General features: G+C 39.0%; 1 protein-coding gene across 1 annotated transcript in view; it reads left to right on the forward strand.

Annotated features, from left to right (window-relative positions):
* WEE2 (WEE2 oocyte meiosis inhibiting kinase) overlaps positions 1–18,437 on the forward strand; it is a 30,448-nt gene extending 12,011 nt beyond the window's left edge. Inside the window, exons 2-11 of the mRNA XM_035020311.1 lie at positions 57–253; positions 1,812–1,863; positions 4,005–4,177; positions 5,821–5,942; positions 11,149–11,295; positions 11,948–12,055; positions 12,171–12,256; positions 13,420–13,590; positions 15,228–15,370; positions 18,281–18,437. Of these exons, the coding sequence (XP_034876202.1) occupies positions 57–253; positions 1,812–1,863; positions 4,005–4,177; positions 5,821–5,942; positions 11,149–11,295; positions 11,948–12,055; positions 12,171–12,256; positions 13,420–13,590; positions 15,228–15,370; positions 18,281–18,437 (1,356 nt within the window). The remainder of the gene's footprint in view (positions 1–56; positions 254–1,811; positions 1,864–4,004; positions 4,178–5,820; positions 5,943–11,148; positions 11,296–11,947; positions 12,056–12,170; positions 12,257–13,419; positions 13,591–15,227; positions 15,371–18,280) is intronic.
* The last annotated feature ends 856 nt before the right edge of the window (positions 18,438–19,293 follow it).

A 19,293-nucleotide genomic window follows, 5' to 3' on the forward strand; every position in this document is an offset into this window, starting at 1 on the left:
CTTTTTTTTTTTATACTAACCCCATTCTGTTTTCCCTTTTTGTCATCCTCATTCAGGGTCTGCTAAGCCAGTCGGTGATTTCTTCAACAGAGAAGCTCCCCTCCAGAGGCTCTAAACATTTGAGGTTCACACCTGTTCCCTTTGTGGATGAGATGACCTCATCGGCTCTGGTCAACATTAACCCCTTTACCCCAGAGGCCTATAGAAAACAATTCCTTCAGTCCAATGGCAAGAGGAAAGCCCGAGGAGATCTGTAAGTGTACTGTTGCCTCTACCTTTTGAGAACTGATCTTACTATGGTCAAGCAGAAGGGAGAGTGTGAAAGTAAGATTGGGAATAAGAACTCTACTTGAATGCAACTGATATCCTGTTCACACATCCACTCCTTCCTAAATGTTAATGTTGGTCTGCTTTGTCATGGAGATTCTAGTGTCTCCCTATTCTGAAGTGTACTGGATGGTGTCTTCTCTCTGAAAGAATAGGGCAGAGTAAGCAATACTCATCTGACTTCCATTAGCAAGTTGAATGAGCTATGGAACTGCATTCACGTGGTCTCCATGTTACTGCATGTTACTTGTGCAGTTACTTAGGGACTGTTAGGTTGTGCATATTACTTAGGGACATTTCTTTACTATGTCTCTTTGATGCTTCCTTTTTTTTACACAAAGGAAGCGCCTTTAAAATGGGCCCGTCATTTGTGCTCATATGTACTCAGCAAAATAAATGCACGGCTAACAATCTGAAGCATGCAGAGCATTTAATGTGTTAGGTTGAGTTGTTTCGTTTGGAATCAATGACTCTGTATTAACCAGCTTTGTGGCCAGAGTAGGTTTTTTCAATACTATCTCCTGGATCTTAAGTAAACAGAACTTCAGTCCAAGTATATAGGTCCACTTTTATTACCAAGAATTCTATTGGTTTTAGCTCTTGAGGATTCTTTGCAAATCATCAGAATTGATTCACCTCTCATGGACGCTAGCCAGAGGAGACAGTTAATTTGAGTTTCCTGCAATGAAAGTGATGACACTTTAGTAAGAGCTCTTGGTGCTTCTGAGTGAGCATTTTTCTCCCTTATTGTGCTGTTATTTTTTTGTGGTGTTATTTTATAAGGTATTAGAATGTCGTATTGAACTTAAGTCACAAATGTCCAGCATCAGTTTGTCTCCATCAGTGTAAAGTCTTCCTCTATTTGCACTTTCTATCCTGTGCTTCTCCAGAAGAAAAATCTATAGCTGGCTGCTCTAGAGATTGAAATCTGGCTTAGAGATCCAGAATGCAACTGCTCATGCCAAAGAGGATGTTTGGCAGAGCTTATTGGAAAGTAACTGAAAATATCTTAGCCAGTGTTAGAGCTTATTCTGCTGTACTGATGGTCTGCCTGTGAACCTAGGGCAAAGCAGGGGAGGTGGGTGCTGGAGGGGAAGGTTGCAGTGAGGCAGGAAAGCGTGCTCAGTTTCCTGTGTCCTGTGTGCTCTCACCTCCACTGTTCAGTGTCGCTCTGTTTGCCTAGAACCCCACTCCTGCCCCTTAGCTGATTCTTACTCGTTCTTGAAACTTAGCCCGCCTATCCTCTCTCAGGAAAGACTTTTACTCTTGGAATCATGATTTGGGTGCTGCCTATGGTGTCGCTTGGTATCTTGTTCTTATTCTTGTTTCTTACATTGAAATTTTCTATTTATCCTTGTCCCCAGTTATAAACAGAAGTGGGGAAGGAATTGTCTTATTTACTCTCACAACCCCAGAACCTGGTATAGTATCAAGCCCATGCCAATCATACATTGATATCACTTCTTTTTTTTTTTTTTTCTAAGTGAGGAAGCTGGTCCAGGGGAAGGCAATGTAGAACAAGGGCTGCCTGCCAAGGTGAGCACAGTTCTTTGTTTCAGCGGTCATAACTTAGGCACTTCATCCTGTTGTCAACCTCTCTCTCTCTATCTCCTTCTCCCTCTCTCTCTCCATACCACCCGCCCCACCTCACTTTGTAGATTTACCATGTGCCTTACAGATGAATTGATCTGGACTCTCAGCAGGGTCTATATTCTTAGCTAGTTACTACTTTATCAGATACTGCCTGATCAGTATATTGCTAAATCATTAACTTGCAGTGTTTTTAAATTAATGGCTACTGTTTCTATCTTGGATTTATGGAAAAATTCTATATTCGTGGGGTAGAGAAATGAAGGGAAAATTCAAGATATTTAAGGTCCAAAAATGGAGAAGCAGAAGAGAGCAATATGGCATAAAGCCAAAAGTTTAAATGTAAAATTTTAGCTCTTAAATGTATCAGTTATCTATTGATTTTTATTTATTTATTTATTTTTAAGATTTATTTGAGAGAGAGAGAGACAGAGCACAAGCAGGGGGAGAGGCAGGGAGAGGGAGAAGCAGGCTCCCTTCTGAGCAGGGAGCCCGACATGGGGTTGGATCCCAGGACTCTGGGATCAAGACCTGAGCCAAAGGCAGATGCTTAACCATCTGAGCCACCCAGGCTATCTATTTATTTTTAAATAATGTTCACAATCTTTGTTGTAGCATCCCTCATTTGATAACCTAGCCTAATAAAATAATACTGTAAATATTATCACCAGAGATGCTTATTGCAGCCTTAACTTGTAATGGCAAAAAAAAGTACTAAATGTCCACTAATAACGGCCAAATAAATTATAATTTACAGTGGAATATTAAATTGCCATTAAGTTTATAATACCATGAAAACATACTTATGCTCAATATTCAGTTTACAAAAGTGGAGGGGAAGGGCTTGAGGCTGGGGAATGATGTAGATGGTAAGGTGGCTTATTTGGTGTCTGAGATGAGGATGGCAAGGTAGTGGCCGAGTAATTGGTAGAAAGCCTTGAGGTCTCTGACCAGAACTTTGGATTCCTTGTGGGAGACAATTAAGTGTGTCTGATTCTATGGTATCATTTTGCAAAAATAATTTTCACTATTAGAAGAGATGGAGAGAGGGCTGGTAGCTATGGCAGCTCCAGACATGGGGGAAACAGAATTTGAGGTTGGCTAAGGGCAATGAAAATTCTAGATCTTGCTAATGAAGACTGGTTGGTATTAGATGTTGAAATGAGGAACTAGTAAGAGTCAAGACTGTTTAAAATCAAGTTAGATGAAAAAATTCTTGCTAACAGGGATATTGCAAAAGGATGACCTCATGGAGATAAACTGGTTTGGATTGAGATTCATATAAATTCATGGAGATTTTAATTGTCTTAGCTATGATTTACTGAGAATTTACTGTGTGCTTGGCATTGAGCTAAGTCACACACACACACACACACACACACACACGTTTTCTCATGTAATATTTAAAAGAACCCTGAGTAGTAGTTGCTAGGATGCTCACTTTACTTTAGATGAGAAAACTAATAAAGGAGCTCAGTGATTTTTGCCTAGGGTTACCTACTAGTTGGAAAAAGAGAGATGTTGCAAGTCAGCCAGTAGGTGGAAGGACTGCTATACCTGAGCACGTAAGCTGAAATAATCAATTTGACAATTTTGTTCTCCACACTAAGATTTTTGAGGAAGCAAATTGAACACAAATAAATTTATTCAATTTGAGATGGAAACATTAGCAGCCAGAGTGTGAGGCAGGTAGACAAGAGTCAAAAGGAGGTGTCTTTTTTTTTTTCTTAACATGTTCTACTTGGATCCCAGCCGTTCCTTCAGCTGAGGACAGTAGCTGTGAGCAGGGGCATCCCCTCTAAAAACATATTGAGAAGAAGAACATCCCAGACAGAAGAAATAACCTAGAAAAAGACTTAATATGTGAAAAAATGCCAGTACAGCGTTGTATAGATGGTTATGAAGAGTACAAAGAAGGTAGTCAGCAACTGGGGAGGTTCTTGCTACCATGAATGCTGACACAGAATCAAAAAGATTTGCCTCAAAAGTCTTTTTGAAAACTTTGAGAAATTTTGGCATATGCCTTAAATTTATTGCTTACAATATGTTAGAAAGAATTATTTTAATATTTTAATAAAATATTTCAGAGATGTGTTCTACGAGAAACCAACATGGCTTCCCGCTATGAAAAAGAATTCTTGGAGGTAGAAAAAATTGGAGTTGGGGAATTTGGTACAGTCTACAAGTGTATTAAGAGGCTGGATGGATGTGTTTATGCAATAAAACGTTCCACGAAACCTTTTGCAGGATTATCAAATGAGTAAGTGCCTTTGAAATGTACTAGAAGTACAAACTTTGATTCGGAAAGTTATTTCTCGTCAAAACATTTTAAATAATAGTACTGATGTCATTAAAAAACATACCCATTGCTATCCCCTCCATTTTTTTTTTTCTCATGATTCTTGAGGCTTTTCCTACTGGTTTGACTGCTTTTGCTTTAATGAATAGATTTATGGAATGATCTTCTGCCTGTTAGTTCATTAGAAATATTGTTACTGTTAACTCCCTGGTTATTTCCATTTTGTATTAATAACGAATTCAATAATGAGTTCAATGTTTCCAAGACTACAAGTGAGGAAAAAGCAACAAAATTTACCTTTCACTCCCAGAACTAATTGTTCAGAAGTTCTTCCTTTTACAAAGAAAACAATTATTTTTAGATTCAGCCAATGTGTTTTGTGAACTGTGGGAATGTAATACTTAGTTTGCTAAATCTGAAATTATGGACCTTCTTCATTTTTATACCAAAATTCATCGAGTACTACATTTTACTTTTTTTGTGTTGGATTTCCTGTTCCATAATGAATCTCTGTCCCCAAGGCTGTCCCTGTGACTGTATCCTTTTGGCTGAGTGTAATATTGACTCTAGTGATGTCTAGCCTTCACAGAGAAGACAGAGGATCCATTACAATATCAACCATCAAGTCCATAGTGGCTTTATTAAGCCCATCAAAGTTTTTTTTTTAATTGTAATACAGTAAAATTAAAACTCAAAGTATGTCTGCCACTGAGATAGTAACAACCTAACACTCCTCTTTACATATGCCATGTTCTATTAAAAAAGCGCTGTGAATTGTGTAAGACTGTTGAATCACAGACCTGCACCTCTGAAACAAATAATACATTATATGTTAAAAAAAAAAAAAAAGAAGAAGAAGATAGCAGGAGGGGAAGAATGAAGGGGGGGATATCGGAGGGGGAGATGAACCATGAGAGACTATGGACTCTGAGAAACAAACTGAGGGTTCTAGAGGGGAGGGGGTGGGGGGATGTGTTAGCCTGGTGATGGGTATTAAAGAGGGCATGTTCTGCATGGAGCACTGGGTGTTATATGCAAACAATGAATCATGGAACAGTACATCAAAAACTAATGATGATGGTATGGTGATTAACATAATAAAATAAGAAAAAAACAACCATGGATTTTGGTACCAGGATGATCAAGTTTCTGGTCTTAGGTCCACTATCACCAGCTTGATGTTGGGCCAGTCCCAGCTTTTCTAAAGCCTTCATCCTTGCCGCTATATCTTACTGAGTAGTTATGAAAATTAAATGAGATAAAACAGTAAGCAAGCAGTGAGTACTCAGTAAATGTTCTGCCACTGTTAATAATGCCTCATATGTTGTCTTATATTTTTTTATTATTATGTTCAATTAGCCAAATTATAGTACATCACAAATTTTTGATGTAGTGTTCAATGATTTATTAGTTGCATATAACACCCAGTGCTCATCACAACATGTGCCCTCCTTAATACCCATCACCTGGTTACCCCATCCCCCCACCCCCCTCCCTTCTGTAACCCTCAGTTTGTTTCCTGGAGTCCAGAGTCTTGTCTTTTAAAAAAACATTTGTATGTATTTATCTTGACTAATTTTTCTTGATGCTTTTCTGTCTTTTAGGAATTTGGCTTTGCATGAAGTTTATGCTCATGCAGTGCTTGGGCATCACCCGCATGTGGTACGTTACTACTCTGCATGGGCAGAAGATGACCACATGATCATTCAGAATGAATACTGCAATGGTAAGTATGTGGACTAGTATCTATGGAGAGGGAGATGAACGTTTAAGTCTCCAGGAAAAAAAAATCTTTGCCTCCTCCTTGTAGTTTATGCCAGGCATAGCAGAGTTATACCTAAAAAGTCTGTACTGTAGTTTTGCTTGGAAGCAGGGAGCTGAGGACACGGAGTTGTGTTGAAAAGGAATTTCCATTTTATGCTACGTCCTATTTCTTTCAGAGCTGATGTGTGGCTGACACATAGAAGCTATCAATCCCTTCACACTTTACTCAATACTTAGAAAAATTTTGCCCTAGTGGTTTGAATGGTAAATCCTCCTCTTACATTTGCTAGGTATTCTAAAAGATGCAAACCATATTCCCTACCATTTTCAGGGAGGGAGCAGTAAACTTACACAGCCAACTTTTGATTAATTTTCAAGTGGATTCCTGAATTGGGGGATAGTTCATGCATCTTGATGCTTTTTACCTTTGAGCTTTAGTGTTCTCACTAGAGTTCGAGCGTGGGGTGGGTGCTGGGAATGAAATGCAATGACTTCAGGACTATACATACACAAGAAACTGGCAGACCTTTTTTTCTGGGCTACATAAATAAAAAGAGTTGTCTTTTAGTTTAACATTTTAATCTGTGATTAAGAGGTTGACATAACAGTACAGTTACACATGATTATTCTCAAATATGTTTCATCAAAATGTTCACTGGTAAAATAGGAAAGTGCTACCAAATTAAATAGAAGCTTGCCGGCATTTTAGGAGCAGCAATCCATATTCTGGCCACGGTAATATTGGAAAATGGCATCCCTCCCAAACCTGCTCCCTGCCCCCCAAACAACATGTACACCCACCCTCAAGTTTCTCTGATAGTACAGTCTTTGAGTAATTTTAGTAATCACTAGGTAGTTCTGAGTATGTATGTGCAGCCTGACTTCTGAGGAGAGCGGCCAGTGGTAAAGCTTCATCATTATATATACAAGTAGGTTAAGTAGGTAATATTATGAAATGCTAGAAACATAGAAAATATTACACACATGCTGTGAAACAATGATTTGGAGTTTCGTTAGGGCCTGATTTCCTTGTAGTATTAACTGTGAACTTCGTTGGTTTCTTTTCTCTAGCAAGTTCACCTAAATCCCTTTTTCTAACAGTCTCTTTAGGATAAAAAAAAATGGACCCTTTCCTTGTGATTGAGAAGTTGAGACTTTTCTTAATCTCTTCCTAATTCCTTCTTATCATAACCTGAGATTCCCTATTCTTCTCCCTCCCCACCCCCAAAATTGGTTTTATTTTCATGACTTTTAACTACTAACAAAGATAATATCAACAAAATTAGCCAAGAAAGTCAAACAAAACAGAATTAATTTAATCTGATTTGGGTCATTGTAAAGATTTCAAATTTTAAAAAGAATAAGAAGGAGTGATTGTTCCTATTACAAATCATCTTCTAATTCTGTTCAACATTTGAATACCTTCTACAGGTATGATATTAGGTTCTAAGGTGAGATACACCATAGAGTGAGCTAAGGTAAGTCCTTCAAGGAGCTTTACTCCACTTGCTCTGTTACAATGAATACTCGAGAGACAATTTGCTGCAAAGCCAGGTGGTACAACTACGGATAAAAAGCATTCAGAGAAGATGGATGTGAGAGAGGGGCAGCACAGTGTGGTAGAATGGGCCTGGGCTTTAAAGTCAGGCAGACCTGGCTGCGGCCCACTAGTTTATGATCTCTGGGATGTCAATCCCGCTGAGTAAAGAGATCGTAATATTTACTTAAGGGAGCAGTCTGAGAAATAGCAACAATCTATGTCAAAGGCCAGCACAGTGTCAATACCTGATAACATAGTAAGAACTCAATAATAGTTGTTATTAGAGCAAACCAAGAAAGTCTCATAAAGGAGGTAAGACTTGAAAGAGGGCTTGCAGAAAGATTACCAGAGTTTAAGGAAGTAGAGGGAAGACTTCCATTAGAGGAACAGTATGCAAACAAAGGGCATGGTATTGTGAATGGGTCTGACCAAGCAGACAGTAAGGAGACTGACAGGACTGAGGTGATCCCTAAGGAAGTAAGATCAGAAAGGTAAAGTGTGGGAAGACTATGGAGGGCTTGTGGATGTTTCCAGGCAGTCGATTTCGGAGTATATTATGAGGAATCACCGTCTGTTTACCATGGTGGTCCACTAACTTCATTGCATACTTGCCCATTAAAATGTAATTCTGATTTATCAAAATGTAATTCGCATACATCGCTTTCAAATGTTAACTGATCATTGAAAATAAAGCATGCCCTTATACTTGCCTTATTTGTAGTTATGGATAATCCATGTTGAGACTTTGCCCTGTGGCTCTAAATAAAGGAGAGTTAAGTCCAAGTATTTGTAAGGTGGAAGAGTAGCCAGTGCCTGATTCCTTCTAACCCTTCCCACCTCCATTCTCTACCTCTCCCTCTTTCTCATCTCTTCATCATCGTGCTTGCCACATTTACCCCTGTACCCCCAGCGTGTCCTAGCAGTAAGGCTAGACCATGTATAGTTTAGTTTTGCTCAGATTATAAATTAGATGACTTAGACAATGTACACCATAATTAGTAGAGACAAGCAGTTATCTGATTTTCCCGACTGTGCCTTGTGAGCCCTGAACCAATCAAGTGTTCTTTCCTCCGCCCTCACCCTTGCCAAGATCTCTTACACATCACCTTGGGGTCAGCCTCTGAAATCTGAAGGTCTTCCAGCAAGTAGATCAATTGTGCAGCCACCAGGATTCCAAACGACTCAGGATGGGATGATTAATCTGTCCCTAACGGCAGTATTTTCTTGTGATGACTTCTGTCACTGAAATTTTATAGAGCCTGCTCCCCTAGGATGGTGGTTCTTGGATTTGTTCCAGTGATGTGACCTCCAGAAGCCTGCCTTCTCTGTGGAACACCAATACTGGTTTTGTTTTCCCACCAAACAAGGAATAACTTTACCAGCAGAAAAATATGCTTGTGTTGTAGAGAGCAACATAAAATCAAAATTTGAGACTACAAGTGTATGAACAAAATATCCTGTTGAATTGTTGTTCTGCTGTTTACATTTCATTGTTGGAAGGCATTTGCTATTTATTTTAGTATCTGTCAGGCCTCATAAGCAGATGGAAAAACATAGATATGTCTTTCTTAAGTTTTTTTTTTCCCCTGCCAAGTGGGGAAAGCACTTTTATCTAAAGAAAGAATCCAGCCGGCCATCTCATAAAGACGGTTTGAGAAGAGCTGTCCGGAAGCTGGTTGTTTCCTCCTAGGGCACAATGCTGGCAATTCTGGTACCATCTCCAGGTGGTACATTGGGGTATGGAGTTAAGGCTCCAGGGTAGCTGACATTAGTAGGGATGAAGTTTATAGTTCATTCAGTATTGCTCTATGAACACCTACTTCCTTAATACTATTTAGCAAAGAACAGTTAATAATGCTCTCCGATAAGAGGGAGACAAGCAGCTTTAGCTTTGGCAAAATAAAGACCTTCTAACACCTTTGCATAAATGCTTTTCAGTAACTTTTACTGTTAATTATTACTTAGCTAACTTTAATATTATCTACAGAGCTTCTAAGTAATTAAAAGTGCTGCTCTCACTGGTCTAGTTACCCTTAATAAATACCTGTAGTACTTCAGGGAACTGACAGTATACCTCAGCTTATAATCTAAAAGACCATCTTAAAGGGCTCTCACGTACCCACAGGAGGCTTCTCTCTTTCCACACCTTTTATGGGGTCCCTGTCCCAGTCTTTCCTTTCCTTCTGTTGCCAGGATAGACATTCAGTTCAGAATATATAGATGAGATGCAAGACCTTGAGAAAGTGGAACTGCATAAGACGAGGACCTGTCTTGAAGGAGCACCTAGCCTAGTGGGAGATGAGTTCCAGTGGACATAGGAGCCTTAGCTGCAGGCTACCTTCTCCTTGCCACACCTCACGGCTTCGTCTGCACACTTAGACTCGAGGTGACTTTGTTTCAACACTCTCTTCCTTTCTATCTAATGTCCTCTCTGGTACATAAATTCTGAGAAGAGTTCTGAGTGGGGGAAAAAAAAAGATACACCCTTCACTTTAGGCCTCTTTGTGTTTCTGAAAATGGCTGAAATTCTTCTTTCTGAATTTAATTATTTTAACACAACAGATCAATCTTTATATTGAATTTTACATAGGATATGTTAAAGTATGGATTTCCTAAAAAATACCCTTACCATCTCAGATCCTAGATTGTTCTGGACAGATACTTAAAGGCTAGAGCCCTAATGGCCAGGGAGACCCAGGACTATAATTTAACTAAAGAGGCTGCCAGTGAATGCAAGTGAATGGAATAAAGGGTTGAGAAGCATTCTAATACCTTAGGACAGGGGCAAGCAAGATCAGGTAGTCAGATGAGTCCAGGCCTTATTTTTTACTGATAACAATGATAAATCAAGAGTCTGTCTATAGTTGATATGCAAATACTGTGGCTCAAATAGGATTTAGGTGTATATTGAAGTTTTATATTTTCCTTGGGTCAGCAATCATTAAATCTTATTTTGTGATATATTTTTAATGGAATTAAACTTAGAATCAATTACATTAAAGTTACTAGTAGCCTGTAATTACTAGCTTGACACTGACTTAATCATCGATGCTAATAGTAGCTATTTGTCTAGGCCTGATTGGGCTTCCGGTTAATAATTAGATATCTAACACTTTTAAAACATTAGTTGGGCATACTCAAGGCAATACAACCACACATTGGATACCTGGGGTGTGGCCTTTTATTTTCTTCTTTAAAAGTCCTATAACTCTTTTCTTTTTTCTTTTTCTTTTTTTTTTTTTTTTAAGATTTTATTTATTTATTTGAGACAGAGAGAATGAGAGACAGAGAGTATGAGAGGGAGGGGGGTCAGAGGGAGAAGCAGACTCCCTGCCGAGCAGGGAGCCCGATGTGGGACTCGATCCTGGGACTCCAGGATCATGACCTGAGCTGAAGGCAGTCGCTTAACCAACTGAGCCACCCAGGCGCCCCAAAAGTCCTATAACTCTTTTCCAACACATCTGTGGTATAGACAGGGGCAGATACTATGTTTTACACTGAAACTGAATAAACTTGTTGGACTGAACTCATTCACAAGAACTTTATCGAATGTTTACTATGCTTTCATATGTTACGATTCATGTCTTTTCTCTATTCTGTGAGGTTGCTCTCTGTTGTTCCTTCCTAGGTGGGAGCTTGCAGACTGCTATATCTGAAAACACGAAGTCTGGCAATCATTTCCAAGAGCCAAAACTCAAGGACATCCTTCTGCAGATTTCCCTTGGGCTTAAGTACATCCACAACTCTGGCATGGTGCACCTGGACATCAAACCTAGTCAGTATGGCTCCCCTCTGCTCCTGGGCCAGATTCTCCACTGAGTCGGTGTCTGTGGGTCTACTAAGCATCAAAGATGCTGTTTGCTGGCAAAATCTCTTTCATTTATTTCCCTAAAAAACTTAAACAGCTTTATCCATTTTCCCCCCTGGGCCTAGAGGACAGAGAGAGAAAAGGCTCTTTCCCAGATGGTGAAGCCAAAGTATGAAAGTAGGTCTCTAACTTACTGCATAGCTAAGTGACAGCGTTTTGGCTACATCCTAAACGTATTGACAACTAGTGCTGTATATTACTCTTTCTAATTCAGCACTGGCTAAAGTGAATAGAACTGGTTTTGGCACTCAATAACATGAAACTCAAAGAAACATTGATACCATTTTTTCAGGCTATTTCTTTGTTTTGAGGCTACTAGCCTCTTCAGAGGATGAGGTGTATCTGAGATCAGTTTCACTTAAAATAGGTATTCTCAATCACTGAGCTGTTCGGAAGTAGTGTGAGAGATTCCACAGAAGGAAAGAAACCTCGGTAGTTTGTTACACAGAAGAGGAGAGGAGGGTGGCTGAAATGTCAGACACAGAAAAGAATCTTCAGGGTGAAAAAGCTAAGAAATCATTACTTTGTCAATTTGGTTTTTTTTTTTTTTTTTTTTTAGGTAACATCTTCATTTGTCATAAGATGCAAAGTGACTCTCCTATAGTCCCAGAAGAGATTGAAAATGAAGCTGATTGGTTTCTCTCTGCCAATGTGATGTATAAAATTGGTGAGTTTGCCTTAAGCCCTGACCTGTATATTATAAAATTTATAGTGATGACTCCATTTGTTCCAGTTTTAAAGACATGCTTTTAAAGGGCTCTATTTTTTCTTTATTTTTTTAGGTGACTTGGGTCATGTGACCTCAATAAGCAAACCAAAAGTGGAGGAGGGAGATAGTCGCTTTCTGGCTAATGAGATTTTACAAGAGGTAAAGATTAGGGAAACAGAGGGTTATTTTATAATTCACTGAACCTTTTGACTCTCAAATGAAGGTTCACAGTGCAAGAGCTGAAAGGTATATATTTATAATTTTTAAAAAAGACTTATTTTTTTTTTTAAGATTTTATTTGACAGAGAGAGACACAGCGAGAGAGGGAACACAAGCAGGGGGAGAGGGAGAAGCAGGCTTCCCGCGGAGCAGGGAGCTCGATATGGGGCTCGATCCCAGGACTCTGGGATCATGACCTGAACTGAAGGCACACGCTCAACGACTGAGCCACCCAGGCGCCCCTAAAAAAGACTTTAGAGAGAGAGTGCTAGTGCATGAGCAAGGGGAAAGGCAGAGGGCGATAGAGAGAGAATCTTAAGCAGACACTGTGCTGAGTGCAGAGCCCAGTGCAGTGCAGGGCTTGATCTCATGACCCTGAGATTATGACCTGAGCTGAAATCAAGAGTTGGATGCTTAACTAGCTACCCAGGTGCCCTGAAAAGTCTATATTTACAATTTAAATTGATATTATCCCTTTTCCTATTCAGAATTGAGACCAAAGGTAAGAGAGAAACTCCCCCCAACCCCGCCCCCCCAAAAAGGCATAAGGAAAGCTGGCTTGATCATGGATTAATATTTTTACTGTTCTTTATAAAGGTCCTTTACTATTGCTGGTACTTCTTAGAATCCTAAACTCATGGATTCTCTAGCAGAAAGGAAGCCTTTATTGGCTCAGCCCATCTTTATCATGCTATCATCCTTTTGATAGCACCACCATGGGGCTCTGATCAAATGACCTTTAGTTATTGCCCACCTAATAGGATGTTGGTGGAGTCAGGGCTAGGAAGGACTTAACTCCCTCCAGGATGATAATATCTGGGACGTGCCAGTCTATGCTTGAAGCCTCTTTGAACACGACAGAACAAAATGGCCCTAAGATTCTGCCTAAAATGCTTCAGGGCACGGCAATGTGAATCCGGTGGATTTATGATGTATCGTCCATCTTCTCTAGAAGTAAACTAGTAGCCACGGCAGATGTGACCTTGCCCATCGTGTCTGTTTAAGCTCATGTGCGCTCAAATGAACCTCTTTTACCAGTTGTCTTTGCTCTACACTCACTTCACTAGGCAACCTAACTGGCCTTCCTGTCGTCTGTTTTGAAGGATTATCAGCACCTTCCCAAAGCAGACATATTTGCCTTGGGATTAACAATCGCTGTGGCTGCAGGAGCACAGTCATTACCCACCAATGGCACCGCATGGCACCATATTCGTGAGGGGAACCTTCCAGACATTCCGCAGAAGCTCTCAGAAGAATTTTCCAATCTACTCAAGGTGGTATCTCTTAGGAGATGAAGAGAAGATAGAAATGTCTATTTTTTTTAAAAAATATAATGGCAAGGAGGTAGGGAAAGGGAAAAGGAGATGTTGGTAGTGCCACTGACAGAGGAAAGAGGAATCATGACCCCGAAGCCCAGAAAAGCCTCAGGACTGATTGAAAGCTTCTCAAGGAAACTTAGAGGATATTATAGAACCTTTCAATGTTCTAGTTTAAAATCCTGTTACATTTTTTTTCTCTGCCCTTCCCAACAACCCTGTTAAGGTGGGCAGTTCAGGAAACCGAGGCTCAGAGCAGTTCCTGGACTTGTATTCTCACCTTTGATAACTGATTAACTCTAAAAGCAAACCTGATCTTTTGCTCGTTTCAGGGTTTTAACTATGGTCATTGGTAACGATGGTATTACAAAAAAAATTTGAATTCTGAGTGTATAGAAGAAAGTATAAGCTACTTTACTGAGGAATAACTGGTGCAATCATCTGCACTATTGGAAAAAGGCATGTTAGTTCAGGAACCTATGTGTTACTTGTACTCTGTGATATCTGACTATGTGTAGGGACAAGGAAAGGAAGCTTTCTGTTGAAATTGAGGTACAAGAAAATGACACTGTTGAGAAGCTTAGAATTATACTAAGAATAAAAAAAGTCTACGTAAGATTTCATGGTTTTAGGAACAGGATTGGTTAGGATCCCTACAATAGCCTTAGAAACATTTACTCTTGGGGATTAAATTTGAGTTTCATAGTTTACCTGAAAACTTCAAATTTCGTTACAAACTTGTCTTTCCGTGCTTCCGCTTTCCTGAAAGAACAAGGTAAACCCTTGCTCACAGTGAACTTTCGTGCATATCCTAATCACTTATTTCTATGTGTAAATTACTCTTAGATTTAGTTGATACATACTGAGTACTTCAGTGCTGGCCCAGTGCACTAGTTATACATATATGTTAATTTATTTAATTCTTGCAATGCTCCAGAAGGTGAATTTTGTTATCCCAAGTATCAGGAAAGGAAAAGTGAGTTTTGGCACGGTTAAGTCACTTTCTCAAGCTACTTAGTGAATGGTGGAGCTGGCTCTGAACATGCATCTCCAAATGGAAGGTCCAGTGTTTTCTCCATTATACAACATTGCTAATTGCTGTAAATAATTAGCTATTTTCTACTGTATTTAAGTTTTTTTAGGTTAAGGTACTTTCTACTTGAAGATGAGTGCTGTAGGAATACTGTCATGGTGGGGTGTCCTTAGTTTTAAGTGAGAAGGAGCATGTGGTAGTAGAAAGCAAATGGAATTGGGACTTGGGTGACTTGGGTTTTAGTCTTGGTCCTGTCGATAAGTTGGACAAGTCACTTTCGACTTCAGGACCTCAGTTTCTTCCCATTTAAAATTAAGGCATTAAAAAAATAAAAATAAGTAAAATTAAGGCATTAGATTAGTTAATCACGCAACTAGCTCTAACATATGATAAAGACAAGTCAAAGGTACGGATGATGGATGCCACTGTGTAGGGATGATGCTCCATCCCTGGTGGAGCTAAGTTTTCATTTATTTCTTCCCCTACAAAGTTAAAAGAAGAGTTTCACAAAGTTCCCAGGAGTGAAGTTTCTGTATCTTTTGTTTTGGTCCAACATCAACAGAACATGATCCACCCTGACCCAAGGGAGAGATCTTCTGCAGCAGCTCTGGCCAGAAGTCGAGTTCTCCGGCCCTCCCTTGGGAAAGCAGAAGAGCTCCAGCAGCAGCTTAACTTGGAAAAGTTCAAGACAGCCACGCTGGAAAGGTAGTTTTTTGTTTTGTTTCCTGCTTTTTAAAGTAGAGCTTAAACTCACAACCCCAAGATCAAGCCACTTATTTAACCCATCCCTCTACCCACCTCCCTTCTGGTAACCATGAAGTTGTTCTTTATAGTTAAGAGTTTGTTTCTTGATTTGTCTTTGTATTTTTTCCCTTTGCTTGTTTGTTTCTTAAATTCCACATATGAGTGAAATCATATGGTATTTGTCTTTCTCTGACTATACTCTCTAGTTCCATCCATATCCTTGCAAATGGCAAGACTTCATTCTTTTTTATGGCTGAATAATATTCCATTAAATATATATACCACATCTTCTTTACCAATTCATGTATTGATGGACACTTGGGCTGCTTCCATAATTTGGCTACTGCAGATAGTGCTGCTATAAACATTGGGGGTGCATGTATCCCTTTGAATTAGTGTTCCTGTATTCTTTGTGTAAATACCCAGTAGTACAATTGCTGGATTATAATGTAGTTCTATTTTTAACTTTTTGAGGAACCTCCATACTGTTTCCCACAGTGGCTTTATCAGTTTGCATTCCCACCAACAGTGCAAGAGGGTTCCTTTTTCTCCACATCTTCGCCACAACACCTGTTGTTTCTTGTGTTGTTGATTTTTGCCATTCTGTCAGGTGTGAGATGGTGTCTCATTGTAGTTTTCATTTTCCTTATAAGTGATGATGACCAAGTTTTCATGTGTCTTGTTGGCCATCTGGATGTCATCTTTAGAGAAATGTTTATTCGTATCTTCTGCCCATTTTTAATTGGATTATTTATTTTTTGGGTGTTGAGATGCATTAGTTCTTTATATATTTTGGAAACTAACCCTTTATCAGATATGTCATTTGTCCAATATGTTCTCCCATTCCATAGGTTGCCTTTTAATTTCATTGATGGTTTCCTTCACTGTGCATAGGCTTTTCATCTTGAGGAAGTCCCAACAGTTCATTTTTGCTTTTGTTTCCCTTGCCCCAGGAGTGTTCCTGTGTTCTAGTAAGAAATTGCTATGGCCAATGTCGAAGAAGTTACTACCTGTGTTCTCTTTTAGGATTTTTATGGTTTCAAGTCTCACACTTAGGTCTTTATTCTATTTTGAGTTTATTTTAGTGTATGGTGTAAGAAAGTGGTCCAGTTTTATTCTTTTGTATGTTTTTTTTTTTTTTTAAGATTTTATTTATTTATTTGACAGAGAGAGAGATAGCGAGAGAGGGAACACAAGCAGGGGGAGTGGAAGAGGGAGAAGCAGGCTTCCTGCCAAACAGGGAGCCCGATGTGGAGCTCGATCCCAGGACCCTGGGATCATGACCTGAGCTGAAGGCAGACGCTTAATGACTGAGCCACCCAGGCGCCCCTATTCTTTTGTATGTTTTGTCCAGTTTTCCCAACACTGTTTGTTGAAGAGACTGTCTTTTCCCCATTGGATATTCTTTCCTGATTTGTTGAAGATTAACTCACCATATAATTGTGGGTTTATATCTGGATTTTCTATCCTGTTCCATTGATCTATGTGTCTATTTTTGTGCTAGTACCAAACTGTTTTAATTACTAAAGCTTTGTAATAAAACTTGAAGTCTTGAATTGTGATGCCTCCAGCTTTGCTTTTCTTTTTCAAGATTGCTTTGGCTATTTAGGTCTTTTGTGGTTCCATACTAATATTAGGATTCTTCTAGTTCTGTGAAAAATGCTGTTGGTATTTTGATAGGGATTCCATTAAATATAGATTGCTTTGGGTAGTACAGATATTTTAACAATATTTGTTCTTCCAATCCAGGAGTGTGGAATGTCTTTCCATTTCTTTGTGTCGTTTTCAATTTCTTTCATCAGTGTTTTACAGTTTTCAGAGTACAGGTCTTTCACCTCTTTGGTTAGGTTTATTCCCAGGTATCTTATAGTTTTTGGTGCAATTATAAATGGGATCGATTCCTTGATTTCTCTTTCTGCTGCTTCGTTATTGGTATATAGAAATGCAACAGATTTCTGCAGATTGATTTCGTATCCTGCAACTTTAATGAATTCGTTTATCAGTTCTAGCAGTTTTTTGGTGGAGTGTTTAGGGTTTTCTAAATATAGTTTCATATCATTTGCAAATAGTGAAAGTTTTACTTCTTTCTTACTGATTTGGATTCCTTTTATTTCTTTTTGTTGTCTGCTTGCTGCGGCTAGGACTGCCACTACTATGTTAAGTAAAAGTGGTGAGAGTGGACATCCTTATTTTGTTCCTGATCTTAGGGGAAAAGCTCTATTTTTCCCCATTAAGGATAAATGTTAGCTGTGGGTTTTCATAGATGGCCTTTATTATGATGAGGTATGTTTCCTCTAAACTTACTTTGTTGAGGGTTTTTTTTTATCATGAATGGATGATGTACTTTGTCAAAAGCTTTTTCTATATCTACTGAAATGATCATATGGTTTTTATCCTTTCTCTTATTGATGTGATATATCGCATTGATTGATTTATGAATACTGAACCACCCTTGCAACCCAGGAATAAATCCCACTTTTGGGAATGATTGTGGTGAATGATTTTGAAATGTATTGTTGAATTCAGTTTGCTAATATTTTATTAAGAATTTCTGCATCTATATTCATCAGAGGTATTGGCCTGTAGTCCTTTTTTAGTGGTGTCTTTATCTGGTTTTTATTTTAAAAAATTTTAAACATCATTTGTGCCCCAATCAGTAGGATTTAGGAAACCTAATCTGCCATGTGTTATGGCATGTGTGTGCCAGCCATTTTTAAAGAAAATCACAGGAGTTAATTTTCTATTCTATATATAGCTCAGCCTTGTTTCTATAAATACTGAAATAAAAAGAAAAATCTGTGTTAGTTTAGATCATAAATATCATCTTTAATTTAGGATCAAGTAATATATTTTTTCCCCTTTAATTGCCAGGGAACTGAGAGAAGCTCAGCAGGCCTGGTCCTCCCAGGAAGAGCATAGTGATGCTGGGGTCTCAGGGACCCCCACAGGATCAAGAAGCACCAAACGCCTGGTGGGAGGAAAAAGTGCAAAGTCTTCAAGCTTCACCTGGGGGAAGTCTTCCCCATAAGAACTCACTTCACACCAACCCCCCTTTTGCCTTATAGCTTCCAGAAATAGATAGCTTCCAAGTCTCCCTCTTGTAAAGGGGAAGATTAACCAACTGGAATGCCCAAAGAATTCAAAAACCACTCCTAATTTAGCATTGACAGTCAAGATCGTCAGGCTATTACGGCCTTGTATTAGCAATGGTCCCAGGTACAATCACTGGCAGCCATTTCTCTTCTCTGTTGTTATATTCCTAAGGCTACCTATCAACGGTTTACTTCTCACACTTACTGATGCACAATGGGAAAGCACACAGACCTGAACTGAAAGAAGAGAAATCAGCAGCTCTAGGCACATTGCCTACCAAGGAACAGGGACTCCCCCTGCACAAAGAAAGGAATATAATTTTGTTTTGAGTTGAGGTAACTGTGCATGTACTTGAATAATGTTTCTCAGGGTGAATGATGGTATTCCTAAAAGAATTCTCAGTCACTCTGAGCAAGTGGTTTTCCTACTGTATTCTTTGAGTGAAGACAATCCCTTTCTCCGATATTATATTTATTAAATAAGTTCACCATTATGTGAGGTGGGTAGAAATAGCCTATACATAACTTGTAATTTCTGAACTGGCTACTAACTTATGGAACAAAACACTGGACATGGGGTTCAAGGAACATTTAATGTGGTGGTTCTTCAGAATATTTGCCCTGACCCTCTTGTAATTGTTATGACTGGTTTTGATTTTGTGGTTGTCACCAATTTCTCCTTGATTTTTATCAGAATTTGGCTTTGTTTCCTGTGATTTTATCATATTTTAATCCAAATTATTTTCTCTGTATATATTTTAAGGGAATAGAACATTTGTAAATAAAGGTTTT

This window comes from Mirounga leonina, unplaced genomic scaffold (genome assembly GCF_011800145.1).
Source record: "Mirounga leonina isolate KUSES-001 unplaced genomic scaffold, KU_Mleo_1.0 Mir_174, whole genome shotgun sequence".
Taxonomy (NCBI): Eukaryota; Metazoa; Chordata; class Mammalia; order Carnivora; family Phocidae; genus Mirounga; species Mirounga leonina.